The sequence below is a fragment of the Cyphomyrmex costatus genome, unplaced genomic scaffold, assembly GCF_001594065.2.
Source record: "Cyphomyrmex costatus isolate MS0001 unplaced genomic scaffold, Ccosl1.0 scaffold119, whole genome shotgun sequence".
Classification (NCBI taxonomy): Eukaryota; Metazoa; Arthropoda; class Insecta; order Hymenoptera; family Formicidae; genus Cyphomyrmex; species Cyphomyrmex costatus.
The window spans coordinates 46,301-62,452 of record NW_017275163.1 but is presented as its reverse complement, the minus strand read 5'-3'; the positions used below and the strand labels follow the sequence as shown (position 1 = coordinate 62,452).

Here is a 16,152-nt window from a genome sequence, read left to right as displayed (position 1 = left end):
TAGAGAGAAAATAACTGACTTTGTCGAACAGTGTAATTGAAAGCATGGAGAATGTACAGGGTAGCGCACAAAATGTCATACCACTTAATTATCTTATTGAAACTATACATATGGGATATTGGTTTTTCTAATTGTGTGAGTAAATTCTTGAGAGAGTTCGTGGAAATTCTGTTAAGTGTAGCATCACGAGTCCGAATTGGACGGAGGTGGAAACGTACCTGTGATACGGCGGACAATTTAAAATGTTGAGCATAAAGCGAAAATTGTGTTGTTTTTGCGAAAACGAAGAATATGAAGCAGGAACTTAGAAATATTCTGTTTACATTGTATAGATTTTTGTTGAAAGGTATAGTTGAGGATAAGCGCATGGTTTATAAAAAAGATTGTAAAATAAAATGGTTATATTGAATGCTATTTACTAGAGACAATTTTCCAGGCATTGATAATTAATTCTGTACAAGTTTTGTATTACTTTTGTTAAAATGTGCGAATAAAATATATAATATGACATTTCGTGCACCACCCTGTATTTCACAAACTATACGTGTCTTCACCTCCGCCCAACTCTGACTGTGTGAGCAAATTCTGTAATTCGTGGAAGTTCTGTTAGGTGTGGCATCACATCTAACAGAATTTCCACGAAGTACAGAATTTGCTTATACAGTTAAAAAAAATCGATACTCCACAAGTACAGTTTTAATGAAATAATTACACGATACGGCATTTCGTGCACCACTCTGAATGATGATACAGGTGATTAGAAGTAAGTTCATTAATTGATTTTGTAGGAATTGTAATGGAATTATTGTATTAGAAAAATTCGATATGGTACATTTCAACTGGAATAAAATAGCAAATTAAGTCACGAGAAAATGGAAGTAATTTTGCAAAATTTTAAATTTAAAAGAAAGTTGTTGAGCGTGAAGGGGAACTATCTTTCGCAGCGCGAATTAATGACTGCGGTCTTCGTAACCGTGTCATTCGGGACTTGCCTTGATGGACATGCAGATCATCTCTTCAGGATTATTTCGTCACGGATACTTCGCTTTTCTTATTTCCTAATTGATCCTATTAAAACGCCTTTCAAACAAGTTAGACTTTACGCACCGACGCTTTTCACGGGATGTTCACTTTAACTAAACGGTAACTTTCATCAATTCTTTACGAAAGAATTCTCGTTATATTCTACAGAATAATGTTTTCCCCCAAATTCTAACAACTTCTGAATCCGTTGCGATCTTCGACCGAATTTTCGTAGAGGAAGGCACGCGAGCTCCCTACTACTCGGATAGACTTCTTTGTCGTTTTCCATTGCCTTGTATTCTCACTACCTAGACATACTCTAAGTATTTTCATGGATTGTGACTTATATCCTCGACAGAAGCAACGCATACCTTCTATGCAATCCTCTTTCTCAGAAACAGAGAAGCCAAGGTACGAGGCATATCTGCATCTTAAGACGGCGAAAGGAATTTCGAAAAATTTGATAGCTACCTGTAACCAAGATTATGCCATAGCTTACGACAAAAAATTTCCATTTAATCGTAACTGTCGATGGTACCTACATCTCGATGAAAAATTTCGAGGAATGGCATAGTGATATTTCATATAATTCCCCATTGAATGTATTTATCGAACTTTATAAAGTATTATATTGTCAAGAATAATTACATCATCGTTATCTATATATGGAAATAGACTTTCGTTAAGAATATATATGTGTGTATTAAAAATATTGACTGAGTTATCTTTTTTTTTTCCGTGTTATCGGACTAGCGTTGGATTTCCTCTTGGACTTTTATCCGCTTTTCTCATTCTGCTGTGTAACTCTTACACGAATCCTATCTCCGTATTTTTCTTCACCCTTGACGGTCCCTTACTGAGCTCTCGGAAGTAACCCCTACCGGGCCGTTATACCGCTACGAAACATCCTTGGATCTTTCTTGGTATCTTCTTCTTCTAATATTTTCCGATACAGCTACATCTTGACGTTGAGCCAAAGTCACGCGCAATATGTAATACATCCAATTTCTAGTTTTCTCTGGCCAATTCAACCAATTTCATTTAATGTCGCACTGTAAGAATATCTTACGGCAGATACTATTCGATCGTAATATATGTTTATATATGTGAATATTTCAAGACGGAAACTATATATTCTAACGACAAATATTGGAAAGCAATCGGAGAGCAAGTATATCTATGTAAATTTAAATACCTATGCTATAATACTTCTCTATAGAAATAATATTTAATTTTTTATCAATTTTAGATAATTCACATTTATTATAATATTATTTATAATATAACAATAAAATCTCTAATAAGTAATTGATTAAACAAGAATGTTGATTAATTATCTATCAGGTAGTAGTTTCAGTAAATTTATTAAAAATTGATTCAGTGACGATTCATAGCCGGAAATACTATTCTGTCAGAATGACGAACGCCATCAAATGCTAATGGATTCAGCCAAGGGTAATTCCGATCCATTATCTCGCTTGTAGAGCCTCAATCGCGCGGTCTGTTCAATTTATCCTTTTGTTTTCTTTCGCGTTCTGTTTTTTTAACCGACTCACTCTTCTCTTCTACCATTCTTTTTCCTTAATTCTTCAATTGTTTGCGATCTATGATTTATTTAAGTAATTTCACACCGGTTTGTATGTGACTGCTATAAAATTTTCAGTAATATTTAAAATTACAGATTAACAATTAATCTTATTGTAATACGTATTACATGATAAAATAAATTAAGGACGTAGTTGTTAAATTTTTGCAAAAGTATAATTATTTTTTAGATGTATTAAATGTTTTTTCAGAACATGATACTTCACTTGAGGATTAATAATATGATGTGAAAATATATATAATTAATAAGGGATTAAATATTATAAAAAGTATATTTTTGTTTGTTCCAGGCTTTGGCCAGGATATGCTAGTGCGCATAATAATCTTGGAACTCTCACGATAGACGATCAAGCGGAATATCATTTTCTAGCAGCTATTAACGCTCAACCAGGCCACGTAAATGCTCATTATAATCTCGGACGATTGTACAGGTCAGTGAGAATGATAAATACTTTCTCTCCAAGAAGAAGACATTATTGCGGATTATCAATTATTAAACCGATTATTAATTGATCTAACGGTCAATACAATTCATGAATTATATGCTCATCAATTCATATTATTAGGAACCGTTGGTTGCTTCTCTCTATGTGATAAAAGTATCTCTCCATCTCCTAGCTCAATGTTATATCAACGGGTTATCGATCCAACGCGGGCCGCGTTTCCGACGGTAAATTTAGCATGAGCTGTAATTCCGGTGGCATGGTTAAAATTAAAGTTTAATTAACGTCTTCCTACTTGATAAATTAAAATTTAATTAAGGGCAGAAATGGGACACACGGCCGGCCAATGCGTGTATGCAACAATTTTCCGTTCATTGTGCGTAAATCGTGAAAACAAGCAATCTCATTTATTTCTCTCCCTCTTTCTACCGAGAAATTTTATTTGAAATCTGCACATATCCGATGAAATATGTTTGCAACGACTAATTAAATGTTTTTGATTTCTCATTTATTTTTACACACAAATATTCTATTTTAATATAATATTTTTTCTATTTTTATCTCTGATTACGTAAACAATAGAAATTATAAAAACAAACATTGTTCTTGTTATTAATTTTTATTAAAAATATTTTACGTAACACAAACAAAAAGACTTTCAATAAAGAGACATAACTCGTATTTTATAACATTTAATTCGATATTTAACTAATTTAATAATCTACTAGTTATTAACTATAATATTTAATGTAATAATTTTCCTCGCCACTCTTATGTTAAAACAGTATATTAACTTAACATTAAATTTATGTATAATATAATATTATTATATACGAGAAACAATAATAATATGTTTTAGTATATTTTAGATTGTTATTATTATAATTTCGATAGTATAATTTTACAATAATATAGCATATTGTGTGTTATATAATGTAGAGGAGAAGATACTATGGGTACCCCTTTCATATTTTGTACAATAACTTGGTTTAAAAAAATAATCGGTATTTAAACTTAAAACTTAACACAAACACACACAATTATATTTGTCAAAAAGTATTGTTTAATCAATTCTTGGTTCAAAGTATAAAATATTTATAATTTAGTTACTTAGTCATTTAGGACGCTATTTATAAAAATGTGATAACACTGCATAATGGCTTGAAAAGAAACAAGGATAGTAATATGGCCTTCCACAAAAATAAATATAAAAAGTTGGTTTTGTTTAAAGAACAATATTTTTTGTTAGAAAAGTAAAATATTGTAGTGTTTGTGTATTTAAGTCATGCAATAATATGTATACATAAATTCTTCCGTTTATAGGTTGCTTAGTATTAGAAATCTGTATATATGTAATATAAGCTATAGATAGATAGAACTAATAGTAGCTACAATCAATTTATGGAATAATTATTTCGATATGAAAAAGAAATCTTCAACATGCTTAAGGGGCGCATTACTATTGTTTAACTTTATACATAACTCGAAATGTATACAGCCAAATAAAATGTTAAATGACTAAAAACACACTCAAATATATACTTATGTGATAATATATAATATATGGACAATACTAGTTTATGCTTTTTTGTTGGCTTTTCGCAAAAACAAAATTAAAGGAAGTGAACTATTGTTGTCAGATGCCACACTCAACTGGACGTAAAGTTTCTTTTAAAAAAGTATCGGGGAGGATACAAGAGTTTCTTAAAAATTGATTCTTTTGATACCCAACTATCCTTTGAAATTTGTCGAGGTCCTGAAACACATCCTCTTTATTATATAGCTTAAAAATATACTTTTATTGCGCACACATATCCATTTTTGTAAAGATTTAATTTTTTATTTCCAAATGTTTGCACATTATATGACATATAAAATAATTCTTGCAATCCAGAGTTGATTCACGCGAAGATTAGCAAATATGATGGCATAGGGTATAACATATAAAACAAAATGAAAAAATTGTTTTTGAAATATTTTGAAGTAATCTAAAATACACGTCTAAGATAAATTAAACGTATAGATGGATGTACATTCCTATAAATGAATACTCTTTTATCAATTAATATTTCTTCTTTGTATTAGATGAAATAGTCGATAGAGCCGATAGTCGTAAAAAGCATCGCTCGAGCAACGGGCGTAAACAGTAAAAACGGCATTGTCGATCAGTATTATTGGCGTCGGCATTCTCTGACAATTACCGAGTCTTTTGTCGGCGTAAAGTCGATTACATGAAAGCGCACGACTATAATTCAACCGGACGTGTTCGCGAAATTGCCGTTCAATTTGTACGGGAACGCCAAATTTATCGTGGTACCTTGCCCGTTGGTCTTTTCAACGTCGAGCCTTTACCAGCCTATCAACCTTCTTTGAAATATGTAGCATTTTCATCGAACAATAAAGTAACGCACGCAAGAAATTAATATATCCATGATAGTAGTTAAAGCGATGCATCCGACGGTATCGAGTGATTAAATATTATTCGAACGATATGCATGGAATTTATAATTGACACTAATTGGAATGGAATTGTTCGTTATTAATTAAGAATAATAAATGACAATCTTCCAATTACATTACGTTTCTTTACTTATTTATTTGCGTTCTATTAAAATTTTTTGATTACTGTTTATATACGTATAATACGTATAATACGGAGAAAATTGACCTCTTAAGTTTAAAATATCATTTATTTGATTTCACACACACACACACACACACACACACATATAGAAAACAATTATATAAAAACTATTATAATATAATTAAATCAGTTAAGAATTTATATAATACTCTAAAAGTTGACCGTATCAATCCAAGTAGCAAAGTGACGCCAAATGATATTTTGACAGCGTCTTATTTATAATATCAATAAGACATCATTAAAATGTCACATTACTATTTGAAAAATTCCACGTCTAAATCTCTAAACGTGTTTATAAAATATATTCGTATTCGTAAAATGTTGCTTTTAGAAGAACGAATCGAACTGAACAGTGCATTGAGATGCTGAGAAGATGCGTGTCGCTGGATCCGGCATACGCACCGGCATTTAGGGTTCTAGCGAGAATCGCTACCGGTCCTGCAACAGGCGAGCTTCTGAGGCACGTAATTCACCTTCAACCGCGAAACCCGGACGCTCTCGCTGAGTATGCTTACTGGTTATACAAGAACGGTGAGTTGCTAAATGAAATAAGCTTAGAGTAGCAAGTGGAAGACCTTCAAATCCCGGGTAGGAGAAGCACTACTTGTCGACAAAAGTAGAACAATCTCGTCAGAGTTACCTGCTGTTACCAAGCAGTTCGCATGATCGCAACCCTAAATTTACACTCGCGGCACAAACTTGCTTCGTCTCTTTCAGGCAAATGGTTGCCCTCACTCCGATACTATTTCAATGCGATGGAGATCTTTCCGTCGCACAAACCGTCGCTTATTGGTACGCTCAGGATTTTGAGGTCGCGAGGTCAGTGGTCTAGAGTACACCAGCTCATCATCAGGTGAGCATTTACATTCTATGTGCATGTGTATATCGCTGAACATATAAAGTCACTGTTACAAATTAAAAAATTGTCTCGACCTATAACTCTATAACAACACGTTATTACGTGAATAATAAGAGAATACAATGAGAAACTCTATAAGAGGTTATTACGAGTACTTTATAAGAAATTATCTATTCAGAAGGTTTTGTACGAGAATAGCATCACATGTTGCTTTTTTTCCACGCATGTAATCATTCGCGCGAAAGCACATCGAAGCTATTTCCCCGGATTACTTAAAATGGCATCGAATATACACTCCGGAGAATATTGTCGCAGTTTGGGTTGCGCAACGTAATGTCCGAATTTGTAATTTCCTCGGCAGCATTGCGAGATCGCGTACAAACACGGGCTTTTCCGCGTGTTACGAATTCCGTGCGTGCGACGAAGCGTGGCTCCGTCGCGCGGAAATCCTTTCAATTTCAGATGGGCTTTACAGTGTTGCGCGAATCGAACAGCGGGCTTATTCGCGCGGCAAGTACTCGGTACGTTAGCGCGCACGTCAATTCGCAATCAATGGACGAAAATTCAATTTTTTTCCCGACGATCTCTCTGAACTCGATCTTCGTTCCGCGCGGATTGATTAAAAATTCCACGTGATTTTTGTATTTCGCGCGCGAAGTACATCGAAGAATGAAATAAAAAAATTACGAAAAAAAAAAGACGAAGAAAAAACGAAAACAGATTCGATACTGTCTCGCGAGTTGATGCGATCGTTCTGTCTCGACGGTCGAGTTTGCCATCGGCCGTTTATGTACGCGGCACATCTATACGTATACACACGTAGATTATACGATAACGGGCGCGCAAGCGGCTGGTCCCCGTGTTTTCGCTGTGACTGCCGCCACCCCGTTGCCCATTTTTCCACCCTCACACCGTAATCCTCCCGCGTCCCGCTGTGTGCAAATAGCGCCTATAAAACACGCACGGTAAATTTGCCAGCGACGATTCGCGCTGTTTTTGTAGTTGGTGTTCTCTCTCTCACTCTCACTCTCATTCACTTATTCTCTCTCTCGCCCCTCCCTCCCTCTCTCTCTCTCTCTCTCTCTCTCTCTCTCTCTCTCTCTCTCTCTCTCTCTCTCTATTTCGACGGGCTTGCCAACAACGAAGTGCCGCGGCGGCGAATCGTCGTCCGAACGTATATATACGAATTTTGCAGATAGGCACGTAGGCGTGGCCCGGGGGATGTAGGAGCAACGGGGCGAAAGGGGGTTAAATTTTGGAGAAACAACGCTCGGAGAGGCGCCAGCGGACAGGCGGTCGAGCAGCGAACCATTCTCTCTCTCTCTCTCTCTCTCTCTCTCTCTCTCTCTCTCTCTCTCTCTCTCTCTCTCTCCCTCTCTGTGTTGCTACCACACGTGAAATTTCAATATGCATCGTTTGACAGATGTGGCGCATCGCTCGGATTTTAAATGCAAATATAAATCTCCCCGCAGCCCGTAACGGAATGGTGGGGTGAAGGGCATAAAGTATACAGTTGTGTAGCGTGGCTGAAGGAAAACAGAAAAAAAAAAAAAAAACTTTAGACAGTCTATTTTATATGAAATCCAAATAATTACCATTTTTATGAGTTCCAAATAAATAGAAAGTAACAGATAATTGACCTGCTATCTGTTGTATTTGTATTCATTAAAATTTTGTACAGTGAGTTATTTTACGTAGCCTGGAAATGTTCAGAAATGTACATATATAACATAATTCAATATAACTTCTTCACACAGGAACAGAACAACTATTTTATATTTAATATCCTTACAGTTTGCATTCTTCTTGTGACCGCAGTGCCGGTGTTCTGTAATTTTTAACGACAGTTCGTTATCGTTGTATTGTCGTTGCGTAACTTTTTTTATTATACGTATGAATATGTAAAATACATGCGTAAAGTGACATGGATACTGTCGTTAAGAGCTACGGAATAGCGACCCAGATGAATAATTTGCGCTCTGTACATTTCTGTTTAAAAAGAGATGTGTAAAACTATCATAAACTTATGACATTTTATCGCGCCGCATTGATTAATTCACGTACCGTGCACTTTGCGAGAGTATACGATATTTTTAACTTACATATTATTGGTAATGTATTGGTAAAAACGAGAAATTCACATTCACGTCGCTCGATGTGCACTCAATACCGTATAATAAATCTGCAGTTGTAAGAGAAATATATCATTCAGGATATTCTTGTTCATTAACATGCGAGACGGAGTTTGAAAGGCATTTATTCAATCCGACGGTCGCAAACAGCAGTACAGGGACCTTGTTTAATTATATTACTTCGAATGGCATCAGTTGTCAACGGGAAACGTGCCGCAAACTTTTTTATAGCGCGAGGGTGCTTTCACGTTTCATTTATGTATTTAAAGCCAAGCTGAGGCAAGTTCCCAATATTTCCGCTTTCCATTCCGTACGCGATGGTTGGATTAATTTCTCATAAATCGCTTGCGGTTTTCGTTGATTGGGTCACGGTTTCATTTGTGCCTCGCTCCGGGACACGTCGTTTCCGATCTGAAGTAATTAAGTGTCGCGATCGGCACGTAGCTCGATATCGAATATCTCGTTCCCGTTCGCTTCTATGGACGTACAATATGATATTGACATTGTCGAGAAAACCACCAACTGAACGTGTGACATATTACGATACGGTACCCCATTTTGGGACAGTTGTACTCTCTCTTTCCCCCCCCCCCCCCTCTCTCTCTCTCTCTCTCTCTCTCTCTCTCTCTCTCTCTCTCTCTTCCTCCTTTTCTCTTTTCCTCTTTTATCCTTTCTCACTCTCAAATAGTTCAATGAAAATATATATTTGATGAAATATCTTATATGAGAAAGTCTCACAGATTTTTCTAATAACTTTGGTAAGAGATCACGAACTTATATTCGTATAATAAAACATATTTAAAAACACGTAGATATTTTTAAATTATACAATCGTAAGAAGCTAAAGTTTTTTCAGATAACATATACTTTTTTCATTTATATAGAATTATAAAACCTTGTTTTATTTTAATGAAATTATCTGTAAAAATTAAATTAGTTTATCTTATATGATAGAACATCCTAGATATATATAATAAAAATTATATAATTTTCACATATGATTTATAATAACAGTAAAATTGGAAAAAAATGCTATCTCAGTGACTTATGAAATATGCTACATATCTTGTTCGATTCGAAGTTATCGGGATGGACTATAGTTTCTTACGGAGATAAAATCTAATAGTCTCTGGACGCAATTTTCTCAGCCATTGACGGTCTTTCCATTACATTGTCGTTAACAATGGAGTTATGTTCCACAGGGTGTTCGTGCTTAGGGTGAACATTATTGAAAATATGAAGAATGACTCGATCAAATATTGTAACCGTTTTTTTTCATATATTTTTAAATACTTGTAATAACAAGTGAATAAAAAAATATAAAAAAAACAATTTTAGGAAAGAGAAATATACATATAAGTTTATACTTAAATTTATTTATATATTACGACATAAATACCTATTTATTTATTTTTACAGCTAATAAATTTATAACGATATGCATTATGCCAATTTGATAATGGAATAAACAGTTTATTCATACGCAAAAAACGTTTTTACGATAACTTGTAAATTAGTCATTTATTTTATGTGTAGTCAATAACTTTTTATGATTAACTAATGACACGAATACTATTAAAACTTTATCTATTAGTTAACAGAGAAAGATATAACTGTTGAAAATATCGCCAATTATTTCCAATCTAATTATCGCTAATTATTGTTTCGTTTTTAGAAGCGCATTTTCCATGAATATGCTAAAATCGTTTGATCATCGCATGTGAAATTGCTCGGTAGAAATATTTTCTATTCAGTGCGTATCCATTTCATTCAAAGAATTGTACGAATGTTCAGTTTCCAAAACATTTGACTAAATTACTGTAAAATGCAAAGTCACGTGCAACGAGTGTCGAAAGTGTATGTTCATATGAAAATAATTTTGAAATATAGTCCCATTTATTGTATAAATTTACTTATTTGCCTATCATTAAATTATGCCGATTTAAATAATTTGAAAATCGGAGCGCGTGGTGTGCGCGTCGAGATAAATATTTATTGACTCATTAATTAACGTGAAAAGATCGTAAAACTTTCATTGGACATAAACAAAATTATCTCGTAATTGTAACTGCTGTTAAAATAAAATAAATATGCCCCAGTGCGCAAACGAATCGTTTAATAACGTCTAAAATAAAGATAACACGTGGAAGTTAACCAACTATCGAATGGCTGACTACAGCGAAAGTTCGTCGAGCTATCTTTTTCCGTGTTTTTCTTTTCCTATCAGACATATAAATTTAAAGAAAAACTACAGAAGATAATGGTATGGGCGCAGTGACGTCATCGCTATTGCGTTCAGCGCTCAACGAACTGATAAATCGAGAATTTACCGATCCCTAGCTGTATTCCCGTAATTTTGATCAATGAAACGCAACGCGTTCATTCGTGCAAATATTTCTTTTTATCTTTGAAGTCATAAACATGAGATGAAAACGATTGCCTGTATCACCAATTTCGTCGGCAATCGCAAACTGCAACGACTCATCGTCATACGGTCGCGATCTCACGCAACTTTCAACAACAATTCGGACACGAGAAAGAAATGTGCGTGCGTCGCAATAATTTTAGATCAACCTTCGCCACTATCGTTTCCGGGAGGCAGGATGCGATGTTACCCCAGTGTTCCGACTCGCGCGCGACCGCTCGCAGCCGACATGGTCTCTATATCTTCCGCTGTAAATAGCGATTTTATAATTCATGGTATGCCGTGTTTCATCCGGTCTATCGGTGAGCCACCGAACGGCTGATATGACCGGTGGTAGCCGCGCGTTACCACTTCGTTACAACCACTGTTGAGTTAGAGTTTATTTCACACGAATATCCGTACGAGATAGAAGGCTCGCGGTTGGCTTTAACAATACTCACCGCAAAACTTTAATTCTGCAAAACTTTAATCCTTAAATCTTCTAGTAAAATCATAATAGTGGTATTTTTTTTTTTGCGTAGCAGTATTCATTTTTGCTCATAGGTCGAAGCATAAGGTGTTTTATATTTCAATATTTATAATAAAAAAATGGATTTGTACTGGTTTGAATATTAAAAAAAGGAGAGAGTGTCAAACATTGATACCGTCATTTTTTGAATTTCTTTTATGAATACTATTTTAACTGCCATTTTCCATTTTGATATTATTTAGACTGAATTGGTCATGTTGCAACATGTATGTAGCAACAACATGACTATCTCCCAGTAGGACGTACGATCGATCACGAGCGATTTCAAACTGACCCGATGTGCTCGGAGACACGTGAGATTGCTAAGTCACGTTGCGATTACAGTCGGTTCGGACCAGCCGAACGTCAACGTTGTCGCTGGCGTGGGTCGATATCGGCATTGATACTGGATGAGGGGTGAAGCTATTCGATATACATAGGCACGCGTTCGATTAACCGGTACGAAAACGCTGGTATTGTCAATGCTTCGAACCTGCTCTAACTGCGTCCACGTAAATGTTACGGCCTTGATAACAATCAGGATTATTCGGGTGACTGAATGTGCACCGGGACAATACAGCGTTCACTTTGACATCACAAGATTCATTCGCTTGCTTGAAAGTTATTCAGTTATAATTATGCGATATGTCTATGACGCACGTTGTATTGAAGCTATATTTTTTTTTATATTACGTAAATTGTTTTTTTTTTTAATTAAATTTTTCATTAAATTTTATTAAATTAAATTACGAGGGCTGAGCATGTATTTGAAACAATTTTATTTGAAAAACGGTATTTGTAAGACAATTGTATTTTATATTTCGGCGGAGCATATGAAAATGTTTTGTTTTTTATATTTTGTGGAAGTATATAAAAGTATTTTGTATTTTGCGTTTTTTTTTTTAAATACTAAGATTGACAATTAATGTTATAATATTATTTACATTATGAAATACACAAGAAATTTTCAACCTTCCAATTTTAAATACAAAATACGTAATACTTTCATGTGCACCGCTGAAATACAAAATGTAAAATATATTTTTATTGCAAAAACTGTGTTTTAAATAAAAATATTTCAAATACATGCCCAGCTCTGATTGTAACTCGTAACATTCGCAGTGCAATCAGTTTGCTGTACAAAAAAATGTGTAGATTTCACGCGCGGTTTTTTCAGATAGAATACATATTTAGATCGGTGATATATCTCGGTACGTAACGAGTTACAATGACCGATTAATGCATGAATCATTCTTTTGTGGACTATAATCAAGAATAAACGGTTCTAAGATAAAGATAATAAAGTAGAACAAAACTAGAGCTACGTTATATGGATATTTTACCAGACTATCGAGTGTGAAATGCTACAGCCACGTTTATGAGTCAAATATATACGTTGATACATATAAGATTGCGAAATTTGTATCACTCTCGTCAATCAACTTTCCCTCTTTTACGCCTCGTAAATATGATGTTCGGGTATGAGGGAAAGATCATGGATAAGCTAGAGGGCAAGTGATGCGTAAAAAAAGGGTGTGTTACTTATGAATTTACTTTATGGAGGGTGCGAACGGATATTGAATAATGACATTAGAATCACATCAGCGCGAAAATCTATACTGAGGAAAATTTACAGCGTGCAAAGAGAGTAGGAGAGAGAGAGAGAGAGAGAGAGAGAGAGAGAGAGAGAGAGAGAGAGAGAGAGAGAGAGATTCAATTTATAAAGAAGGAATAAATCTTTATTCTCTCCAACAATTATTGATCATTTCTATAATTTAAGAAATGAATTTCCGAGACTCACGCTTTTGCCCACGAGAGCATTTTACATTTCGCTATGCAACACAATTTCACACAAACTACAAAAGCAAACGAATATAAATTATTAACATGCTAACACTGTGGAATTTTATTTTCCTCTTTGTTTCAGATGGCATTTAATGTTACGAGCGAAACGAGGAGGCTTTATCTATCGTGGGGACTTGTATATTCGTGCGTGGGAGTTACAAAGCGAGTCTCGTCAAAGGACTCATCAACATCAACGGAATCTCTGTATATCGGTTAGTAGTTTTGGTCGTACGAGCACAGCGTGATGTATAGTAGCAAAGTTTCGTGGATTTAGTTTGTCGTTCCTCACACTGCTACCTGCTATCTTAATGCAATAGTGCTTTTGTCTGTTTATCAAAGTGGATAATCTTCTTAAAAGTTATTATATACTAGCACGATACGATGCGCGATTTTCCCTGCTACTGTTTCTTTCTTTCCTACATTAGGAGACTGATTAAGATTCTTTGGTCATGCCGTGTCGCCATAATTCCGATTAAATGGATGTAGTTCCGTTTAGTCTCTTTCTTTCTGTCTTTCATCATTCCGCTCCCATTTCAACTTAGTTTTCTCGAGAACGACTTGTTCCACTCATTAAAGATTTAAGTACTTGCACATTTAGCCACACATTATCCTCTTACCATTTTGTCTAGATTAAATCGCTTTTGTGATAATCACGTGCACACTGATAATAATCTTAAAGCTACCTTTTTGCTTGAACATTTATGAAGCTTTAGAAATGAGAATACTCTTCTGAAATCATGCAAAAGAAAAATGCAGTCTTTTCTTCTTTTTCATTCAACGAATGTATACGTATCGAAGGAGGCACGCAAATAGACATGCATAATTCACATAGTTTAAATTTTGATTATATACATAAATCTATATTAATCAAAATTAACTATAAATCATAGTGACATGATAGAATTTGAAATATTTGGATGCGCGCAAAAGTAACGTCAATCATGATTAAAATCATGACATGCATAGTAAGTAAAATTTGCCAAAGCTACGTAATATCTGAAATTGCATTTAGCTCAACTAGAAACTTCTGTGTTTAAACTGATATTCAGCATTAATATATTCTCAGGTTCTCATATTCTCTCACTATTCAAATGCAGTGCTATTAATTAATTAATGTACTATATCATTATTGCATATCATTCAACTTTTGCAACTATGTGTCCTCAAATGTAACAATCATTTGATATCGCGTTAATTTCGTATATCGATTACGTTCTTCGCATTCATCATTAACAATCGCCTAGAGTGAGTTAGTACGCGTAGCAGTTTACCCGTCCGTACAACGTACGCCGCAGTAATCTGTAAATCACGGAGAGATCGCAAATTTCGCTGGAGCATCGGCAATTGTCTGTTGTAGGAGAATGGATGTTCGAGGCCGCGCGTGGCCAGCGTGTCGGTGCAACTCGAACAAGACAGCAACAAGTCGGAACAGCTGCAACGGGCACCGCGTTGTAACGTGCGTGCTTGCAGACAGCCAAGAAAAGGGAAGACGCGTGTAACCGCGCCCACCCTGCTCGTGCAGAATTTTCTGGAGACGCTTTAGTCCGTTCCGATTGGGGAACGGGTCTACCTCCTGCTCGTTCGCCAGCTGAAAACAGGCCGTGAAAGATGAAGGGAAGAAGCGCGATATTCCGACCGCGTAGCAGCCTCGTCCGACGATCGTCAGCGACGAAGAGAGTCCTATTATAGTGGAATGCCTGAATATTTTTCGTATGCTGTGTTTGTGTGCTATCTAGGACCGCACGCCCGACCTGTCGCGGATCAATCACGATAACGAAATCTAAGAAGGTACGCATATATCGTTATCGTTTATATATATGTGTCCTCGCGTTCTTCGTGGCATCCTGTTTATCCTGTCGATCGAACAGCGACGATGCGAGTCGCGGTCTCTTAAAAAAAAAAATAAAGTTGCTAATAAAAAAAGAAATAAAAAAAAACAGACGCTCCGTATAAATAACTTTGGCTTCGAACGTGGATAAAGCGTTCTGAAAATCGTTCGCCAGGACAAATGACAATGTGCGCTAACGGTGAAAAAAAATCGAGATGCTAGAATTAAATTCCTTGAAAATTATTTTGCCACTTTTAAATTCAATATAAGAATATTTAACGAGAGAGGACCAAGGGAGATTCGAGCGATTAATTGCGTATGCGACGAACGATTATAGCGAGTTGATTAAAATGCGTACCTAATCAGATACGACATGGAACCGTGTGCGTTCAAGCGTGTATCTATACCTATACTTTTGAAACGTGATAATTGTAATTGGTAATATAGCTACATGTAGTACGACGTGTTTCTATAAATATTTGCTATATCTCGTGTGTGCTTTCAACGTTTTTATGTCCGTTTTCAGTGCAGCGATAAAGCTGCCGTTGTATATGTAACATCAGAAAGACGAAGTATTTTAACAAACAGTATAAAAAAATTGAAGAAATTCGTGAAAAATATCTTGACAAAAGGTGTTTCGTTGGACAAGTTAGCGAAACTATAATCATTTCAAGAATACTTGATATGAGTGGATATCATACTAAAAATCAATCGATCTTGTTCTTAAAGAGTCTGTACTACAATTAAAATGTTAATTTTAACATTTTTGCATGTGTTTGAGAAAGTCCATTGTACGTCTTTAAGTTAAATTAACATTTAATTTTTTTACAGTGTATATAT

The 16,152-nt window shown here is 35.2% G+C and overlaps 1 protein-coding gene across 1 annotated transcript in view; it reads left to right on the top strand.

The window, feature by feature from the left end:
• Nucleotides 1–15,893, top strand: part of LOC108778410 (transmembrane and TPR repeat-containing protein 1) — a 31,133-nt gene extending 15,240 nt beyond the window's left edge. Inside the window, exons 5-9 of the mRNA XM_018545586.1 lie at nt 2,919–3,059; nt 6,047–6,246; nt 6,433–6,568; nt 13,567–13,696; nt 14,842–15,893. Of these exons, the coding sequence (XP_018401088.1) occupies nt 2,919–3,059; nt 6,047–6,246; nt 6,433–6,568; nt 13,567–13,696; nt 14,842–15,027 (793 nt within the window). The 3' untranslated portion in view covers nt 15,028–15,893. The remainder of the gene's footprint in view (nt 1–2,918; nt 3,060–6,046; nt 6,247–6,432; nt 6,569–13,566; nt 13,697–14,841) is intronic.
• The last annotated feature ends 259 nt before the right edge of the window (nt 15,894–16,152 follow it).